The 16,845-nt window shown below is 52.5% G+C and overlaps 2 protein-coding genes across 2 annotated transcripts in view; one reads left to right on the forward strand and one right to left on the reverse strand.

Moving 5' to 3' along the window:
* Positions 1-3,809: 3,809 nt before the first annotated feature.
* Positions 3,810-7,715, reverse strand: LOC129784283 (translation initiation factor IF-2-like). The gene is made up of 2 exons (XM_055801421.1): positions 6,989-7,715; positions 3,810-6,060 (listed from the first exon to the last, which is right to left on the reverse strand). Exons 1-2 carry the CDS (start codon positions 7,597-7,599, stop codon positions 5,838-5,840), a joined length of 834 nt encoding a protein of 277 aa, XP_055657396.1. The 5' UTR covers positions 7,600-7,715; the 3' UTR covers positions 3,810-5,837.
* Positions 7,320-16,845, forward strand: part of DCHS1 (dachsous cadherin-related 1) — a 55,731-nt gene continuing 46,205 nt past the window's right edge. Inside the window, exons 1-2 of the mRNA XM_055801420.1 lie at positions 7,320-7,455; positions 11,771-13,581. Coding sequence (XP_055657395.1) covers positions 11,830-13,581 — 1,752 coding nt within the window. The 5' untranslated portion in view covers positions 7,320-7,455; positions 11,771-11,829. The remainder of the gene's footprint in view (positions 7,456-11,770; positions 13,582-16,845) is intronic.

The raw sequence follows: 16,845 nt of genomic DNA on the forward strand, positions 1-16,845 counted from the left end.
GACTACTTCCCACCTGCTATGGATGAGGGTGAGAGCATGCAAAGTCCAGTCTGGGTGGGGACATGCATGGCTCCAGGATCAGGGTCATTGTGGTGGCAGAACAGCAACATAAGAGATAGCACGACTTCCCATTACATTGCAGTATTTGCCTGTAGGTCTAGGGAAACACAAAGCATGCAGAAAGCACATTTTCTGTGCTGCCTACCAGCTATGCTTTGGTCAGCACTGACTCCAGTTTGCCATGTTTCACTAGCTCTTGCATTATTTCAATTTCAGAAGTTCAGCAAAGCACTGATTCACTCATCTTCAAATTTTGCTCCCTTCTCCATAGTCTGATCTCTATATCATTAATAATTCTACCCAAAGGCATGACACAGCTGGGAGCCTTGCAGTCCTGTCTCAACCTTTACTACTAGCAGTAACCTTCTGCCCTGAATAGCTGAATAACATATTTCTGCTCATTTCTGTGTCTTAGTTGCTCTTACAAGGCATACCTTGACTTAAATTTTTCTACCAGTCTACATACAGCTCCAAAGATGCTTGCTTATCAGAAAGACTGTCCAAGATCTCTCTGAATGTGCAAGCACATCATATGGATCTGTTCTTCCCTCTCTTGCCATGGGGCTCCAAGAATATATAGTAAATTATAATTTACTAGGAGACCAAAAGGAATCCACTAATTTCCATCTCTAAGTAGAGGCAGCACTCGTGTACAAATTGCAAGTCTGACAGAAGGGTTGTTTAATGATCTGGGGTAATGCCATGGGGCTGAAGAATAACAAACATTACAGAGACTGAAGAAAGGAGGACTGAAGTGAGTGACCTAGGGAAATTCAGATTGCTTGCAATAGTATAAAGATTTCAAAGCAGATTTTAAAGGGAAATGATTATTTGAAAACATGACAATAAATGGCAAATGTGATCAAATGCACCAAGTCTGCCAAATCATGCCAGACGAGCACATTAAACAACTCACTTTATAAGTGTTTTTTGGGGGGACCAAGAAAAAAAGTTGGTCAGACTACAGTAACACATGAGAAATTATTTATTCAAATGGAGAAGACAGAAATTAATACAAAAATTGTAAGATGGGGAAGACGGAAAAAAAAAAATTACCAGTAAATCAAGATTTTTATGCTTGAAGAAATGCACCGTCTTTTCAAGGATCAGTTTTGGAGCTCATCTATTTAATTTTTTTCAGTAAAGATCTCAGAAAAAAAAAAAAAGAAGTATACTGATAAGGTTGATCAGTGACACAAATTAAAGAGGCATTGTGAGTATAGAGGATGACCAAAACATCATAAAAGTGAAAAGCTACTATTAAGGAGCAGCATAACAGAAATGGAATGAAATTCATAGATTCATAGTAGACAGTCCTTCATGGTTAAAAAAGGATGTCCAGAGACGCATATTCCAACCTCTTATTTGAAGATAGACTGTCGATAGGTCAGATCAGCCTTGAAAACTTGCAAGGAGCCAAGATTCACAGCTCAAAAGCAGCTTTTTCCAGTGCTACACTACTCTCCGGGTGAAAAGAAGTTTTCCTAATGCTCACTCTGAATCTCTCAAGCTGTAATTGTGGCCATTGTTACTGTTCTGTTGTCTGCTGCTATGAAGACACATTTAGTACCATCATCTCTTTAACCTGTCCTTTAAGTAGCAGTAGGATGCCATTAAAAAGCCTCTTAGCCTACTCATCACCAGACTGAGCAAGCCCAGCTTCTTCAGTGTCTCTTTATAAATCAGCCCCCTACCTATCTCCTACAGTTTTCCATATCCCTCACAAACAGGGGGAGCCAAACGTACACAGGATTCCAAGTGTGGCTTCACCACCTCCCAAGTCAAGGGGGATACCTATTTCCCTTGATCTGCTGCTCACCCTTCTCCTTATGTAGTGCAGTAAAGGTGTTTGCTTTATTTGCAATGCAAGCATATGCAACGAGAGCATATTATTGCCTCTTAATTCAGTGTCCACCCCTGCCTTCACATTCATTTCAGCAGGACTGCAACTCAGCCAGTTGGTTCCCAACCTTGTACCAACTACGGCATTATTCCGCCTCAGGTGCGGAACTTTATACTTCTCTTTATTGAGCTTCATGAGGTTTCTGCTAATCCAATTCTTGGAGTTTCTAGATCTCTCTGGACCAAAGTTCTGCCATGCAACATATTGGCCACCCCTCCTAATGCCATCTGCAAACTTACACTGTGTCATCTTGGAATATTACTGAATAATGTCTCCCAAATCAATGCTTGGTGTACTTTGTTGGCTGCCAGGCACCAACCTCATATTGAGTCATTGATCACTACCCTTCAAGCCCAGAGGGGCAGCCATTTTTCAGCCCACCTAATGCTCCATTCATTCAGCCCATATTTCCTCAGGTTAAAAATGAAAATTCACTGTCAAGGCACTTTGCATCCACTGCTTTCCCTTCATCCATATAGCCAGTCATTTTTCAGAGAAGTTAACCGGGCTGCTCAAGCACAATTTGTGCTTGCTAAATCTATGCTGACTGTTCCTGATTGCCTCCTTGTTCTCCATATGTTCAAAAATGGATTCCAAGAGAATGGGGTCAATGAGTCTTCTGGGAATGGAGATGACCCTGACAAACTGATGGTACTCTGAGTTCCTCCTTGCCTTTCTTAAAGGCGAGTGTAATGTTAAATTCACACAATCACAGAACAGTTTGCGTCAGAAGGGACCTTTAAATGCCATTTAGTCCAACCCGCTTGCAATGATCGGGGGGACATCTTCAACTAGATAAGATTTCTCAGAGCCCCATCCAACCTGGCCTTGAATACTTCCAGGGATGGGGTACCTACCACCTCTCTGGGCAACCTGTGCCAGTGTGTCACCACCCTTACAGTAAAAAATTTCCTCCTTATATCTAGCCTGAAACTACTCTCCTTTAGTTTCAAAGCACCCCCCTTGTCCTACCACTACAGGCCCTACTAAAAAATCTGTCCCCATCTTTCTTACAAGCCCCATTTAAGTACTGAAAGGCTGCTCTAAGGTCTCCCCGGAGCCTTCTCTTCTCCAGGCTGAACAGCCCCAACTTTCTCAGCCTGTCCTCACAGGAGAGGTGTTCCAAGCCTCTGATCATCTTTGTGACCTCCTCTGGACTTGCTCCAACAGGTCCATGCCTGTCCTGTGCTGAGGACTCCAGAGCTGGACACCGTATACCAGGTGGCATCTCTCCAGAGTGGGGCAGAGGGGCAGAATTACTTTCCTCAACCTGCTGGCCACACTGCTGGGGATGCAGTCCAGCATTCTGTTGGCTTTCTGGGCTGTGAGCGCACATTGCTGGGCCATGTTGAGCTTCTCACCTACCAGTACCCCCAGGTCCTTCTCTGCAGGGCTGCTTTCAACCCCTTCGTCCCCCAGCCTGTATTGATACCAGGACTGGCCCTTACCCAGGCGCAGAACGTTGCACTTGGCACTGTTGAACCTCACAAGGTTCACAGGGCCCCACTTCTCAAGCTTGTCAAGGTCCCTCTGAACAGCATCCTGTCCCTCAGGCATGTCAACCACACCATTCAGCTTGGTGTCATCTGAAGACTTGCTGAGGGTGCACTTGATCCCACTGGCTGTGTCACGTCCTAATACAGACCCCTCAGGGACACCACTGGTCACTGATCTCAATCCAAACATTGAGCTGTTGACTGCTGCCCTCTGGATGCAACCATCCAACCAATTCCTCATCCACTGAACAGTCCACCCATCAAATCTGTCTCTCTCCAGTTTAGAGAGAAGGATGTTGGGGGAGGGGGGGGGGGGGCGGTGCGGTGTCAAAGGCTTTACAGAAGTCTGGGTAGATGACATCTGTAGCTCTTCCCTTGTCCACTGATGCAGTCACTCCATCATAGAAGGCCACTAGGTTGGTCAGGCAGGACTTGCCCTTGGTGGAGCCATGCTGGGTGTGTTGAATCACCTCCCTGTCCTCCATGTGCCTTAACATAGCTTCTAGGACAATCTGTTCCATGACTTTCCCAGGCACAGAGGTGAGGCTGCCAGGTCGGTAGTTCCTTTCTACCCTTTTTAGAACTGGGTGCAATGTTTCCCTTTTTCCAGTCACTGGAGACTTTACCTGACTGCCATGACTTTTCAGTTATCATGGAAAGTGGCTTCGCAACTGCATCAGCCAACTCCCTCAGGCCTCTGGGATGCATCTCATCAGGTCCCACAGACTCATGTATGTTCAGGTTGCTCAGGTGGTTTCAAACCTGACCTTCTCTTATAGTGGGAGGGACTTTGCTCCCCCAGTCCCTGCCCTGACATCCATCCACTTGGGAGGTGTGGGAAGAGAGGCCGTCAGTGAAGACTGAGGCAAAAAAGTTGTTGAGTACCTCAGCCTTCTCATCCCTTGTTACCAATTTGCCAGTTGTGTGCATCGAGGGGGTACGCTTTCTTCGACCTTCCTTTTCTGGCTGGCATACCTGTAGAAGACCTTCTTGTTCTTTGCATCCCTTGCCAAGTTCAGCTCCAGCTCCACCTTAGCCTTCCTGACCCCATCCCTACACACCGGGCAAGGTCCCTATACTCTTCCCAGGACACCTGCCCCACTTCCACTGCCTGTGCATTTCCTTCTTGCCCTTTAGTTTGACCAGCAGGTCTGTACTCAGCCATGTCAGTCTCTTGCCTTCCTTTCCTGATTTCTTACACATAGGATTCAAGAGCTGTTGCCCTCTATGTGAAGTGTCATTAAAGATCTGCCAGCTTTATTAACTTGTTTCTAATCAGCAAGGACCTCTCCAAAGGCACAAATGTTTATATAGACAGCAGCCTTGTGATCACATCAACATCTTTCAGCACCGTCAGCCCCATATATTTGATTAATGTATCAAAAAGTAAAAGTTAATGCATTTGAACCCGTATCTATAAAGGTGTTGCCACCAAGGTATTAGAAACCATAGAGAGTATATGCCTAAATCACGTTGTGGATCTTGGTCTTAGCAATGTATTGGAAAATATTTGGCCAGAAGATGGAAATGACCCTAGTTAGAAACCACAGAAGGGGAAGAATACCTGCATGTGTCACATGTAAGATAGTAAGATGACGCAACCATGAAAAAGCAAATGTCATCCTGAAGTACAGTAAACAAGACATTTCCAGTAAAGAAGCCTTCCCTTAAATACTTTTCTGTAAGGTGCAGATGATATTTTTTCAGAACACAGTGGGAACTCTGATCTGCTATACTAAAGATACACTAATTTAAACTAGAAGACATACATATGGAAGAGCAACTAGGATAACACCAATGGATAGCTGATCGTAAAATAAGAGCACAAAGTTTGTTCCATTTAGAAGAAGAGATGCTGAATGATAAGCTTACTGCTGTTTCTGAAAATATCTGGGAGGGAATAAGGTAATGTAAGGAAAAAAAATTGTAGACAAAAATAAAGAGAGATAAAGACAGAATAGCTAAATCAAGGCTGAAATGTTGTTGTTAAAACTGGGACAGACACAAGATTATAGGGACCATCTCATTGGGAGTCAGCTCAAGACTCCCTCTAGCCCAGGCTCCAACAGTGTCTACGAGTGGATGCACAGGAAGGTGTGGGAAGAGCAGGAGAAGCATACACAATATGTCACCTCGAGTACACCTCCAGACCCAACTCTTCGTGACTCACACGACGTTATGAGCTGGAGGTGGTTTCCTCTATTCAGGACCCATCAAAGAATTTCTCTTCTGTGAACTAATTCAGACACCACCTGGGCCAATGTGAATTTTGAGCATCCACAGCATGTTATGGCAAGAAGTTCCCTGGGTCCACAGCCACTCACATGAAGTATCACCTTCTTTTGTTTGTTTCGATCTTGGCTTCTGTTGGCCTCATTTCATGCCGCTTTTATATTGGAAGATGCAGTGAACAAAATCAGCTCCACAGAGCTGAACAAAATCAACCCCCAGAGACCATTCATAATTTCATTGTCCTCTTCCTCATTCCCCTTGTTTGCCTCCTTTCCAAAATGGAAACTAAATTGTTCCATGCATCGAAGATGATGGACCTTTATCATCCTTGCTCCCTTCTTCTGAACTTCTTTCCTGTCTTCCTGTGACCTGCAGAAGATAGATGTAGGAGGAAATAAACTGAATATATTATAGCTTGGTGAATTTATGTTAAGAATTGTAAGATGTGCTGTTCAGGGTCCAGAGTATTTGGTTTCTCCAAGGTACCTTTAGATCAGTAAAAGTAATCCAGAGTTAGTTACTTCTTGTTTCTAAATCCAGCTGAGCCTATAAGGTATTTGGGAAGGGGTGCAGACACGCAAATTTTGAAGGGTTCTTTCTCTATGAAACTAGTCTGAAGGTCCACATTCTCTGTTTGAATTGATCGTCACTGATGGAAGACCCTAGACAGTTTCCTGATGAAGCAGACTGAGCTGTGGCCTTTATAGCACACGATCTTAGCAATGGACTGTCACAGCCCTCAGTCGATGGCAATTTCTCTGCTAAGAAATAAAAGAAGGCCCAGTAGTGATGATTGTCCTGAAAGCTGAGTGGCCCCCAACAGACGCACCAACACTGCTGTGGCCTGGCCCGTCTGGAGCAGTGAAAACCAGTCTGAGGGGTCAAGACAAGCCAGAGAGCCAGCCACTGGTGGAGCAGCCTAGACAGTCACGCAGCAGATTCTTGGTTTGTCGCTTTATGAAGACTTGGTGGGGCCCCAGTCGCTCACAGCGCAGGCACTACAGGTGAGACCTTCCAGCCTGGACACTGGAAGCCCTGATGTGAGTCAAGGTGTTGGCAGGTTACACGTGCTCAGGCTCTGGGCTCTGTGCTGAGGACGGGACTGCGGTAGAGAGCAGAGAACAGGCTGTGCCTCCTCGATCGTGCCCCCACAGGCCCCCGGTGTCACCCACTGCCTCCCTGCATCTCCTGCCCAGCCCTGTCCCGGCCCACCACAGCCCTGCCTCTCGCTCCTGCCGACCCCTTCCCATTTGCCCGGGCTCCCGTCACCCGTTGCTTTCCCCTCAGCCCTCCTTACCCCGGGGCTCCAGCCCTTCCTCCCGCTCCGCACCGACCACCTTCTCCCCGCCGCTGCTCCCTGGCCCCTCCGTACCCGGGGCTGCTGCGGGGCCGCGCTCTGCCGCGCGCTCCGGTGGCGGGGCGGGGATGGGGGCGGCGGGGGGAGCGGGGGGCTGAGGGCGGCGCTGGGTCGGGTTTCAGCAGGAGCCGCCGCGCCGAGCCAGCGCCGACCCGCCGCCTGCCGCCGAGCGCTCCGCGGGGCGACCGCGGCACCGGGGCGGCCGCCGCACCGGGAAGGCCGGCACGCCGGAACACCGGGGCGGCCGCGGCACGGCAGGGCACCGGAGAGCTGCGGGTACCGGAGAGGCCAGCGGTGGCGAAGCGACCGCGGTATCGGAGCGCACCGGGGTACCGGCGCGGCTGCGGGGCGTCTCGGCGGGGCCGGGTCCTGCGGGATGTGAGCGCCGCCGGCGCGGGACGCACGGTGTAAGTGCCAGCAGCGCCGGGCACCGGCCCGCTCCGGCTGCCCCGCCGCCCGCGCCCGGTCCGCCGCACGTCGGCAGCGCCGCACGGCGGGCCGGTCCGCACACGAACCGGGACCGGGACCGGGACCGGGACCAGAACCGGCATCGGAACGGGGACTGAGACCGGGACCGGGCGCTTTGTTCTGCCTCCGCTGCGCAGACAATGGGGCGGGGGGGGGGCGGGCGGGGGGGGGGCGCGCCCACGGCGGCGCAGCACCACGGATCCGCGGCCGGACCGGCCTCGCCCCTGGCGCGACGGCAGCGGGGCCGCTGGCAGCGGGCGAGCGGGACGGGGCGGGCGCGGGACCGGACCGGCGCCGCCGGTGCCGCCGCAGGGGCAGCGCCGCCGAGGGGCGGGCGCGCAGTGGTCGCCGCGGAGGCGCCGGGCGGGGGCTGGGGGGGCCGAGCGTAGCGGGGGCCCGGGGCTGGCAGGGCTCCGGCACGGCGGCCGCACCGTGCCGGAGCTCCCCCCGGGGCCGGGCTGTGCGGGGGGACGGGGAGCAGCAGCAGGCGGTGGGCCCGGCGGCTGGGGAGCCCGAGGCGGGGCGGGGAACCCCGTGAGCCTGGGGGGCCGGGCTGCCTGGGAGCTCTGGGGCAGAGAAAACCCCGACAGCCTGGGGGCACCGGTGGACAGGGAGCAGAGAGAGCCTTGAGGCACCTCAGCGATGGGCATGCGGGATGGCAGGGGCCAGGTCAGCGCTGAGATGCATGTAGGCTGGGATTGTGGGAACTGGCTGATGCATGAGGAAATTTTATTAGAGCTTCCTTTGTGGGGGAAGCGTTTTCAGAGACATGACAGCCTGCGGGAAGCTCCAGTGTGGCACAGAAATGGGATGCACAGGGATGCAGTGGAGCTTGACTGCATCCTCATGAGAGGATGGTCACCGCCGTTGGCCACCACTCAGACCTGTTGTCAGAGGGAGCTGAGGCTGTGTGGCAGGGCTAGGAGTGAGCAATAGAGTGCTGGTCCTGAAGGCCTGGGTGGGAGGTGGTAGGAGGGCTAGGCGGCATGGAGATTGACTGTAGATAGCAGGGGTTGAAAGTGAGTCGTTAGCCTGAGGCTGCACTGGAGGCAAGCCTGGGCTGTGTCTGGTTCTGAGGGCAGATAATCTGAAACTCCAGAGACAGACATCTGTGTGGATGTAGGAGAGAAAAGCATAGTCCAGGTCAGTGACTGGTGCTCAGCAAAGATTAAAAAGGCTTCTGAATCCTTCCTCATCTGGACTGAAGTCTCAAAAAGATCATTATGTGAGTCATGGCCTCTCATGTGAGACTTTGGGTATGGCACCAGCAGCATCTGCAGCTTTGATGGAGCTTTTGCACAGCAAGCACTCTGACATCTGTTTGTGGCATGCACAGTGGGTGCCGTCTTTCCAGCTTCTCTGCTGGGGCCGCTGTGGGCCTGCTTCCCCTTCCTCATGGCTGACATGAGATGTGAGGTGCCCACTGGCAGGCAGGCAGGGATGCATGCAGTGGTCCCTCTCTAAATCTGTGTCTTTTTTGCTAAATGTGACTTATCTGCTAAGTGTAGGTTGGGATTTCCTGGTGCCGTTGGTCTGTCAGCCCTGGGCTTGAAGATGCTTGTGTATATTGCAGCTCACTCCGTTTTAGCTAACCATCCTGTCAACCTCCTTACTATGGCTCTGGACCCCAAACGCCTCTCTGGACAGATTCTCATGCTAGCCGTTTCCTTCAGAGGATTCTGCTGCCATTTTTTACTAGGGAACTCAGTGCCCGATGGTGGGAGGGACAGAGAGGGAGTAGGGCAGTCTGGCTCACATTACACAGGCTGGGCCTGGACCAGTCAAGCCAGCCCCTAGCGCTGGGCTATCTGCTAATTAGAAGCAGCTGTTCAGATATGGTGACTCTGCATCCACTGAGGTCACTGCAGTCTTCCTCTGTGACCCAAGCCTGCAAGCTTCACAGGAACAGAGGGCTGCTAGTACCATGGATGGCCGTCTGCCCATCCTGCACTAGTGCCATTTGGCAACCTGGCTGCTGCATCTCTGGCTGAAGAGGTAACTAGGCTCTGGAACTACCCACTTATATCCAGGGAGGATGGAAATGAAGTTTACACAGACCTTCATCACCAGCTCCCCACCCCAAGGACCATAACTTGTGTTCCCTGGTTGTGCCAGTGCTCTCAGCTGCTCTTCACACTCCGCAGATTCTTTTTCCAAGTTTCTCTCCTCCCTACCAGCAGCCCACAAAGCCTTGCTGCACTCCCTTCTGTTTCTCAAGAGCCACATCACTAATCAAACCAGGTGGGTTTTTTCACTGTATCTGTCCCCTGATCTGTTCCAGGCACCACCTAAGACCTTTCAGCTTCATCCTGTCCTCAGCTACTGAGATTGCCCAACGGAGCCTTGTCCCTCTGTCTGTTTTTCTACTCAACTTTTTATTTAGTTTTTGTCTAACCTCCTGCCAAGGCTTTAAACCCGCTGCCCCATACCTCCCCATGACCTGAGTGGCAGGGGCACAGTTAGGATAGTGCAGCTTCATCACAGAAGCAAATTGGGACCCCCGTTCCCCAGCTCTGCACGTTCTGGATGTATGCAGTTACCCCTCCAGCTGGGTAGCTCCACCTCGCTCCAACAGAGAGGTACACAGACCTGTCTAGGACCACTGAGTGCAGATCCCCAGCTAGCAGCCCACAGTGATAAAAGTACCTTCTTTTGACTTCTGCTCCTGAGACATAATGAGGATTCATATTTGCAAGGTGGAAGAAGAAGTGTAGGTGGATTTATTTGCCATGGATCTCAGACACTGGATGCCCACTGAAATAAACAAACATTTATATGTAGAAAACACTTTTAAATGTTTTTCTTTCTGTCACTAACCCAGGATTTCCACAGGGAAAACCAATCTGAACAGCTGACCTGAGGTGAGAAAGAGGACTCGATTATTCCTGAGTCCTGTGTCGCCCAGAAAGAGTTAACACTGCTGTAGGGTTCTTTAGATCAAGGGCTGACATTCTTAGTCCCCAAACTAGGCAATGTCAGCCACCTCCATCCCCCAAGACAGGGAGGTTCCTGCTGTCCTGCGCCTGACATGAGCGGCTCCTGAGTGTGGTTATGGGACCAGCAGCAAATGCTTTCAAGAGAGTCCAAGTGTGAGCTCATGCTGCCGCCATCCCTGCAGACCACTAAGCCTCGTTTACCGGGGGCCGAAAGCAGCACTGGGACTGGTGTTCTTCATGTCCTCCTTGACTGCTGTGTTTCTCTGGCTGTTCGCAGGGAGGGTGGGCAGAGCCCTGGAGGGCTGACAGCCTTTGGGCACTGGGAGCGTGTCCAGCAGTGGTGTTGCTGCAGGGAGCCGCTCCTCCCTGCTCGTCCCTCCCCCACTGCTGCAGTGAAATGAAGCTACGGCAGGGGGAAATGGAGTGAAGGAGCCAGAATGAGCAAGGAGCAGTGAGAAGGAGACAAAGGAGGAGAGTAAGCAGTGGAGGGTGTGGGACCGGGAAGGAGCCAGAGCAGCTGGCAGTGAGAGGGAGTTGCTGCGTTCCTACTGTACTGCCACCACCCTCCATGGTACCAGCTTGGGGCATCCACAGATCTCTGTGCCAGGCCAAACAATGGGGCCTGTCTGATTTTATCCTGGGCATTCCCAGCTGTGGGTACATCCTCTGCAATACAGCCATTCTGATTTACTGTTCACTGGATGTAAGCCCGCTCCAGTTCTGCTGCTCCCTCCCGGGGACACCAGATTTGCACTTCACGGGGTTTTTGGCACCTATTTCCCTGTGGTCCTTAAAGGCACGCTGCCAGGGCCAGGGGCTGGAGGGGTCTCAGAACGGTCACTTGTTCAGCTCTCTCCCAATTTGAGACCAGCTTTTTTCAGGGTGGAGAGGTGCTAGGCTGTTGTTTGTCCAAAAATCTCTGTGGTCTTGCAGACAGCCTCTCAGCCTCCCAGGAAGCATTCAGCTGTTAAAGGCACAGGAACACTGCTCTAGGGCAGCTGGATCCAGTGTTGCCTGGAGGGTGGGTGGGTGGAAGAGTGCTTGGCTGTGCAGGAGAGAGCCTCTGTGATATAAGGTACTAGCTGCTAACCTCAGTGCACTGTCAGGTGTGACCTGCTTGGCTGACTTTAGGTACTTCCCTTCTGGGCACACTCTGCTCTGATGCATTTTCACCTTCGCTCTTTGTGAGGTATAGGTGATACAGGGCAATCAGGCAGCAGGTACGTAGCAGATCTTCCCTCTCCAGGATTTTTTTTTTCCTTGTGCTTCCTTTGCTGCTCCCTCCTAACCAGCATCCTCTGGTCTGCATTCCATGCAGGATTAAAGCGCACACTGCAAAGGAGATCTAGCCACGCTCTGCTCTGCAAGTCACTAGCAATGGAGCAGATGAAGGGGTCAGCCGTGCTTCTGCTGGAGCTGCTAATTCTTGGGGGTCTGAGAGCAGGGAAGGGTTCTGCTGTCCTGGGCACCTTGGATCTACAAATAGATGAGGAGCAGCCAGCTGGCACCATCATTGGGGATATCAGTGCTGGCCTGCCCCCTGGAACTAGTGCCTACATGTATTTCATCTCAGCACAGGAGGGCAGCGGTGTCACCACTGACTTGGGGATAGATGAAAACACCGGTATCATCAAAACAGCTCGTGTCCTGGACCGAGAGACTCGGGACCGCTACAGCTTCATTGCTGTTACCCCGGAGGGCATTACAGTAGAAGTGAACATTCAAGTGAATGACATCAATGACCATGCTCCAGCCTTTCCCAAACCACACAGCACCTTCCAGATCCCAGAGCACACACCCATTGGCAGCAGATTTCCTTTGGACCCTGCCTTTGATGCTGACAGTGGTCTACTCAATACACAAGGCTATGTGATTAAGGGGGAGAATGTGGGACAGGCCTTCCGCCTGGAAACACGTCGAGGACCCAATGGGGTCCTGTATTTGGACCTGGTGGTCAGCAATGTCTTGGATCGGGAGAACCGCTCATCGTACTTGCTGCTGTTGGAAGCCTATGATGGTGGCTCTCCTCCCCGGACTACCCAGATGACACTGAATGTGTCCATCCAGGACATCAATGACAATGCTCCTAGCTTCAATCAGAGCCGTTATCATACTCTCATCTCAGAGAACTTGAAACCTGGCAGTAGCATCCTGCAGGTCTTTGCCTCTGATGCAGACGAAGGTGACAATGGGGATGTGATTTATGAAATCAACCGGCGGCAGAGCGATCCTGACCAGTACTTCACCATTGACTCTCGGACTGGAGTCATCAAGCTCAACAAGGGTCTGGACTATGAAGTAAGGAAGGTGCATGAGCTGGTGGTGCAGGCAAGGGATAAAGCTGTCCATCCTGAGGTCACCACAGCCTTTGTGACTATTCATGTCCGTGACTACAATGACAACCAGCCCACTATGACTATCATCTTCCTGAGCGAAGATGGCTCCCCTCAGATCTCTGAGGGAGCCCAGCCTGGCCAGTATGTGGCACGCATCTCTGTTTCTGACCCAGACTATGGCGAGTACTCCAACGTCAATGTCACACTGGAGGGAGGGGATGGCAAGTTTGCCCTCACTACGAAGGACAACATCATCTACCTCATCTGTGTGGACCAGCTGCTGGATCGGGAAGAAAGAGACTCCTATGATTTGCGGGTGACGGCTACCGACTCAGGAACACCCCCACTCCGGGCAGAATCAGCCTTTGTGCTGCAAGTGATGGATATCAATGACAACCCTCCACTCTTTGACCAGCAGGAGTACAAACAAAGCATCCCTGAGGTTGTGTACCCGGGGAGTTTTGTACTGCAGGTGACAGCTCGTGACAAGGACCAGGGTCCCAATGGGGAAGTGCGGTACAGTATCGTGCATGACCGTGACACCCACTCTAGCTGGTTTGCCATTGATCCTGCCACAGGTATCATCACCACCGCTGCCCCACTGGATTATGAGAAGGATCCTCAGCCTCAGCTGACTGTGCTGGCCACAGACAGGGGAACGCCTGCCCTCTCTTCTTCAGCTGTGGTGCATGTGGCCCTGCAGGATGTCAATGACAATGAGCCAGTGTTCAGGAGTAATTTCTACAATGTGTCCCTGAAGGAGAACACCCCTGTTGGGACCTGCTTCTTACAGGTAGGTACAACTGTCGGGAGCTGAGCTTGAGGAGGGCATGGCCAGGGTGGTGGAAGGCTTGGGATGGGAGACCTGCCACTGAAGGCTGTTCGGTGCAGTTGTCATGGCTTAGATGGGCACTGGTTGCAGCAGGAATGGTAGGACAGAGGTCCCTGTGCTCGGTGTGAGGCGGAAATGAGGCAGAGCCTGTTACACCCTTTCTGCAGGCCACTGCTGGGTTATGAGCACACCTCGAGGTGTAAAGCACAGTGTTGACCTCAGCTGAGATTGGAGCCTGCTGTGCCAGGCCTTGCTTGCAGAAATGTGGAGCTGCCTCACAAGCCAGAACACTCAAAGTGGGTAGGACCTCAAGGAAGCTGCTTGTAGCCAAGCTGCTAACTTCTCTCTCCCCCTGTGAGATCATTAGCCTACGTTATTAGCATTTGTAAGGCTGGTTGTGAACATTAGCAATAATTATGAACAGTTGGTATTGTTACATCCTTGGAAACAGCATCAGCCTTCATGTAGGGAGAGGTCCCAGGTCTGGATGCCTGGAGAAGTGCTGCCCTGCTGACAGGTTCTGCAGACCCCAAGACACTCCAGGGATGCCTTTTGTGTTTTGTGTTTTTTGTGTCTCCTGTGTTTGTTGTTTCAATCACAGCTCAGGCCCTGGAGCCCTGGTTGCTGAAGGCAGGTGATGCAGCCCATCTGAGCCAGGATGGAGGGACACGGGGCTTGGGGCTGACAGGGGGGAGCTGGTGTGGTAGTGCAGCAAGACGCTGCCAACCAAAGCAGCATCCAGACTGTCCGTCAGGACAAGCATCTGTGAAGTTTGGGGTACTTCTTTGCTGGAGTCGTGGGGTACTGGGATGTCTGGCTGGGGCTGGGAGGAGCTGTGGAGCCAGGTGGTGAGCAGTGCCCCTGGGGCCAGGAGGAAGGGGCAAGAGGAAGCAGGAATTCTGGAGTCCATGAGACAAGGCAGGAGGAGGCCAGGGAAAAGGGCTTCCAGGTGGGTCTGGAGGAGGCAGTGGAGCTTGCGAGAAAAACCCACCTGTGGGTATGCTGTGAGTGCACCACGGGGGCATGGTCGGGTGAGTGTGGGCCATCTAGGGTGTGTGAATGCAGGAGACTGGGATGGGAGTGCTGGAAAGAGGATCGTGGGGTGGGTGAGTGCTGGGGACAGGGGGTAGGAGCTGGGGGTAAGGAGGAGTTGTGTGGGAGCAAGGGACAGGTGTAGAACAGAGAAAGGACATGGGGAAGGTTTAGGATGGGGCAGAACTGGGGGGCTAGGAAGTGGGTCAGGGTTGGACTGGGGGGAAAGTCTGAGCAGAAGAAGTGGGTGAGGGATGATGAGGAAGGTTTAGGTGGGGAAAGATTTGAATCTGGTCTGTGCAGGGCAACACTCCACACTGTCCCAGCTGGGTGGGGATGGGGACAGGGACAAGACCAGGCCCGGGGACAGAGATGGGGAAGGGGTCAAGGGTGGGGGTGGGCTTGGGGACAGAGTCGGAGTGGAGGAGCCATGTGTCCCTGAGTGAGCATGGAGGCCCCAGGCGTGTGCAGGGATGTCTTGGCTGCAGCAGCCCCCGAAGGGAGGCCCCTTCTCTCTCCTTCTCCGTGCCTTCCTGCTCAGTGCCGCTTGCCGTGTGGGAAGGCGCTCTGGAAATGCAATCGGAGATGGCGGCTGGGCTCCTGACTGCGAGTGCAGGGACAGGCGGGACGGCGCATGGGACTTCTGGAGGAGCTGAGGCGGTGCAGGGCCATGGGGATGGCACAGAGAAGCTGGTCCAGCACCCGGCTGCCTGGCCACGGTGAGGCCAATGTAGCGCAGGGGCCAGCCCAGCTCCGCACTGCACAGGGAAAGGTGCTGGCCCGGCGGCCGGCAGCAACTGAGGGTTTGGCCAGATTTCGATGGTCTTGGCTCAGCCTTCATGTTTCGTTTGGAAACGGCGCGTCTGGGCTGAGCACAGGTAACTCCCGCGTGGCCTCGGCACAAAGCAAACAGCTCACACATCTGCTGCTGCTTCCTCTGAGCCGGGAAATGTGAGAGGATGGGAAAGGAGGCTGGCCAGGCTGCCGGCTCGGCACTGGGCCGCAGCAGGAGTAAGCCAGGTCGAGGAGCCTGGTAGAGCCAGGGCAGAGAGTCCAGGTCTCAGAGCACAGCTGCCTGGTGTGGCCACCCCTCAGCCACGGCACCCCTGCTGCCCCAAACAGAAGGGCTTCAGAGGCGCTGTTAGGGGTCACACGGTAGCCAGCAGCTGGCACGGGGTTGCCCATGTCAGATGTGCTGCCCCACAGCCCCCGTGTGCAATTGTTCCCTCTTGACTCCATCTGTATGTGGCTTCTGGGCATCAGAGCTCACCCTGCCTTTGGAGGTTAAAGGGTCTCTGTCAAGGTCTGGATTTGGTCCAGACCCACATAATGGTCATGAGAGCTTAGGCCATGGGCAGGCCCTGCCAGTGTGATATGCAGGACACAGGACAGCCTCCAAGGTCAGCACAGAACTGAATGTGTTCGATTCACCATCAGACTGCCATGTTTCTTGAGCAAAACACCCTGGGAGGACCAGGTCTATTTGCAGACAGTGATGTCTGCTCTCCATGGGCAGGACAGAATGATGGAGAAATGGGGAGTCCATGCGCATGACCCAGAGAGACCTGAAGAATGGCTGCAGGTCTCCTGGTCCCTTGCACACCCCATCCGCTCTGCCAGGTCTGTCTTTGTCTTTGCTGTCTGAACAGAGACGAGCAGAGCAGGTTGCTGGCCTGCTCTTCCAAGAAAGAAAAAGGATCTCATAACATCTTCTTTATTTATTACTCATGTTTATCATGGGCCAGGTCCCACAGTAGCAGACTCTGCAGGAGCACTAAGCAAAGGAAATAGCAAACTGACAGTTCAAGTCTGAGATGAGAGAGAAACACCAGCAGAGAAGGAGCCCAGAGGATCGGTCAACATGACTAGAGCAGAAAGTAGAGCAAGGGACAGTCAATGACTGGTTGTCTTCGTTGCCCTCTATGGCCGTGGGTCGAAAATATAGAAGCTTTAGGGCTCATCAGGCTACATTCAAAGACTATGGTTGCATGATGTGCAGCACTGTTCTGGTGTAAATTCACCCTGATGGCTTAAATTTGTTTTAAACATTTGACTTTGTACCAGCAAGCTGCATGCATGGTCAGATATTGTCTTTCTGGGCCTTGCTAACTTCTCATGATAAATCAAGTATTGTCTGTCCTCTGGCAGCCAGCATAAAGCACAGAGAGCTGTGCAAGCCCAATGTTGTGAGCA

This window comes from Falco peregrinus, chromosome 4, assembly GCF_023634155.1.
Source record: "Falco peregrinus isolate bFalPer1 chromosome 4, bFalPer1.pri, whole genome shotgun sequence".
NCBI lineage: Eukaryota > Metazoa > Chordata > Aves > Falconiformes > Falconidae > Falco > Falco peregrinus.

Excerpts from the sequence above, each read along its gene's own strand:
- LOC129784283 (XM_055801421.1), bottom strand. The coding sequence starts at position 7,599 with ATGCCGGTTCTGGTCCCGGTCCCGGTCCCGGTCCCGGTTCGTGTGCGG. Across the intron at positions 6,061-6,988 it reads GGAAGGGCTGGAGCCCCGGG|GTCACAGGAAGACAGGAAAG; the intron begins GTAAGGAGGGCT and ends TATCTTCTGCAG.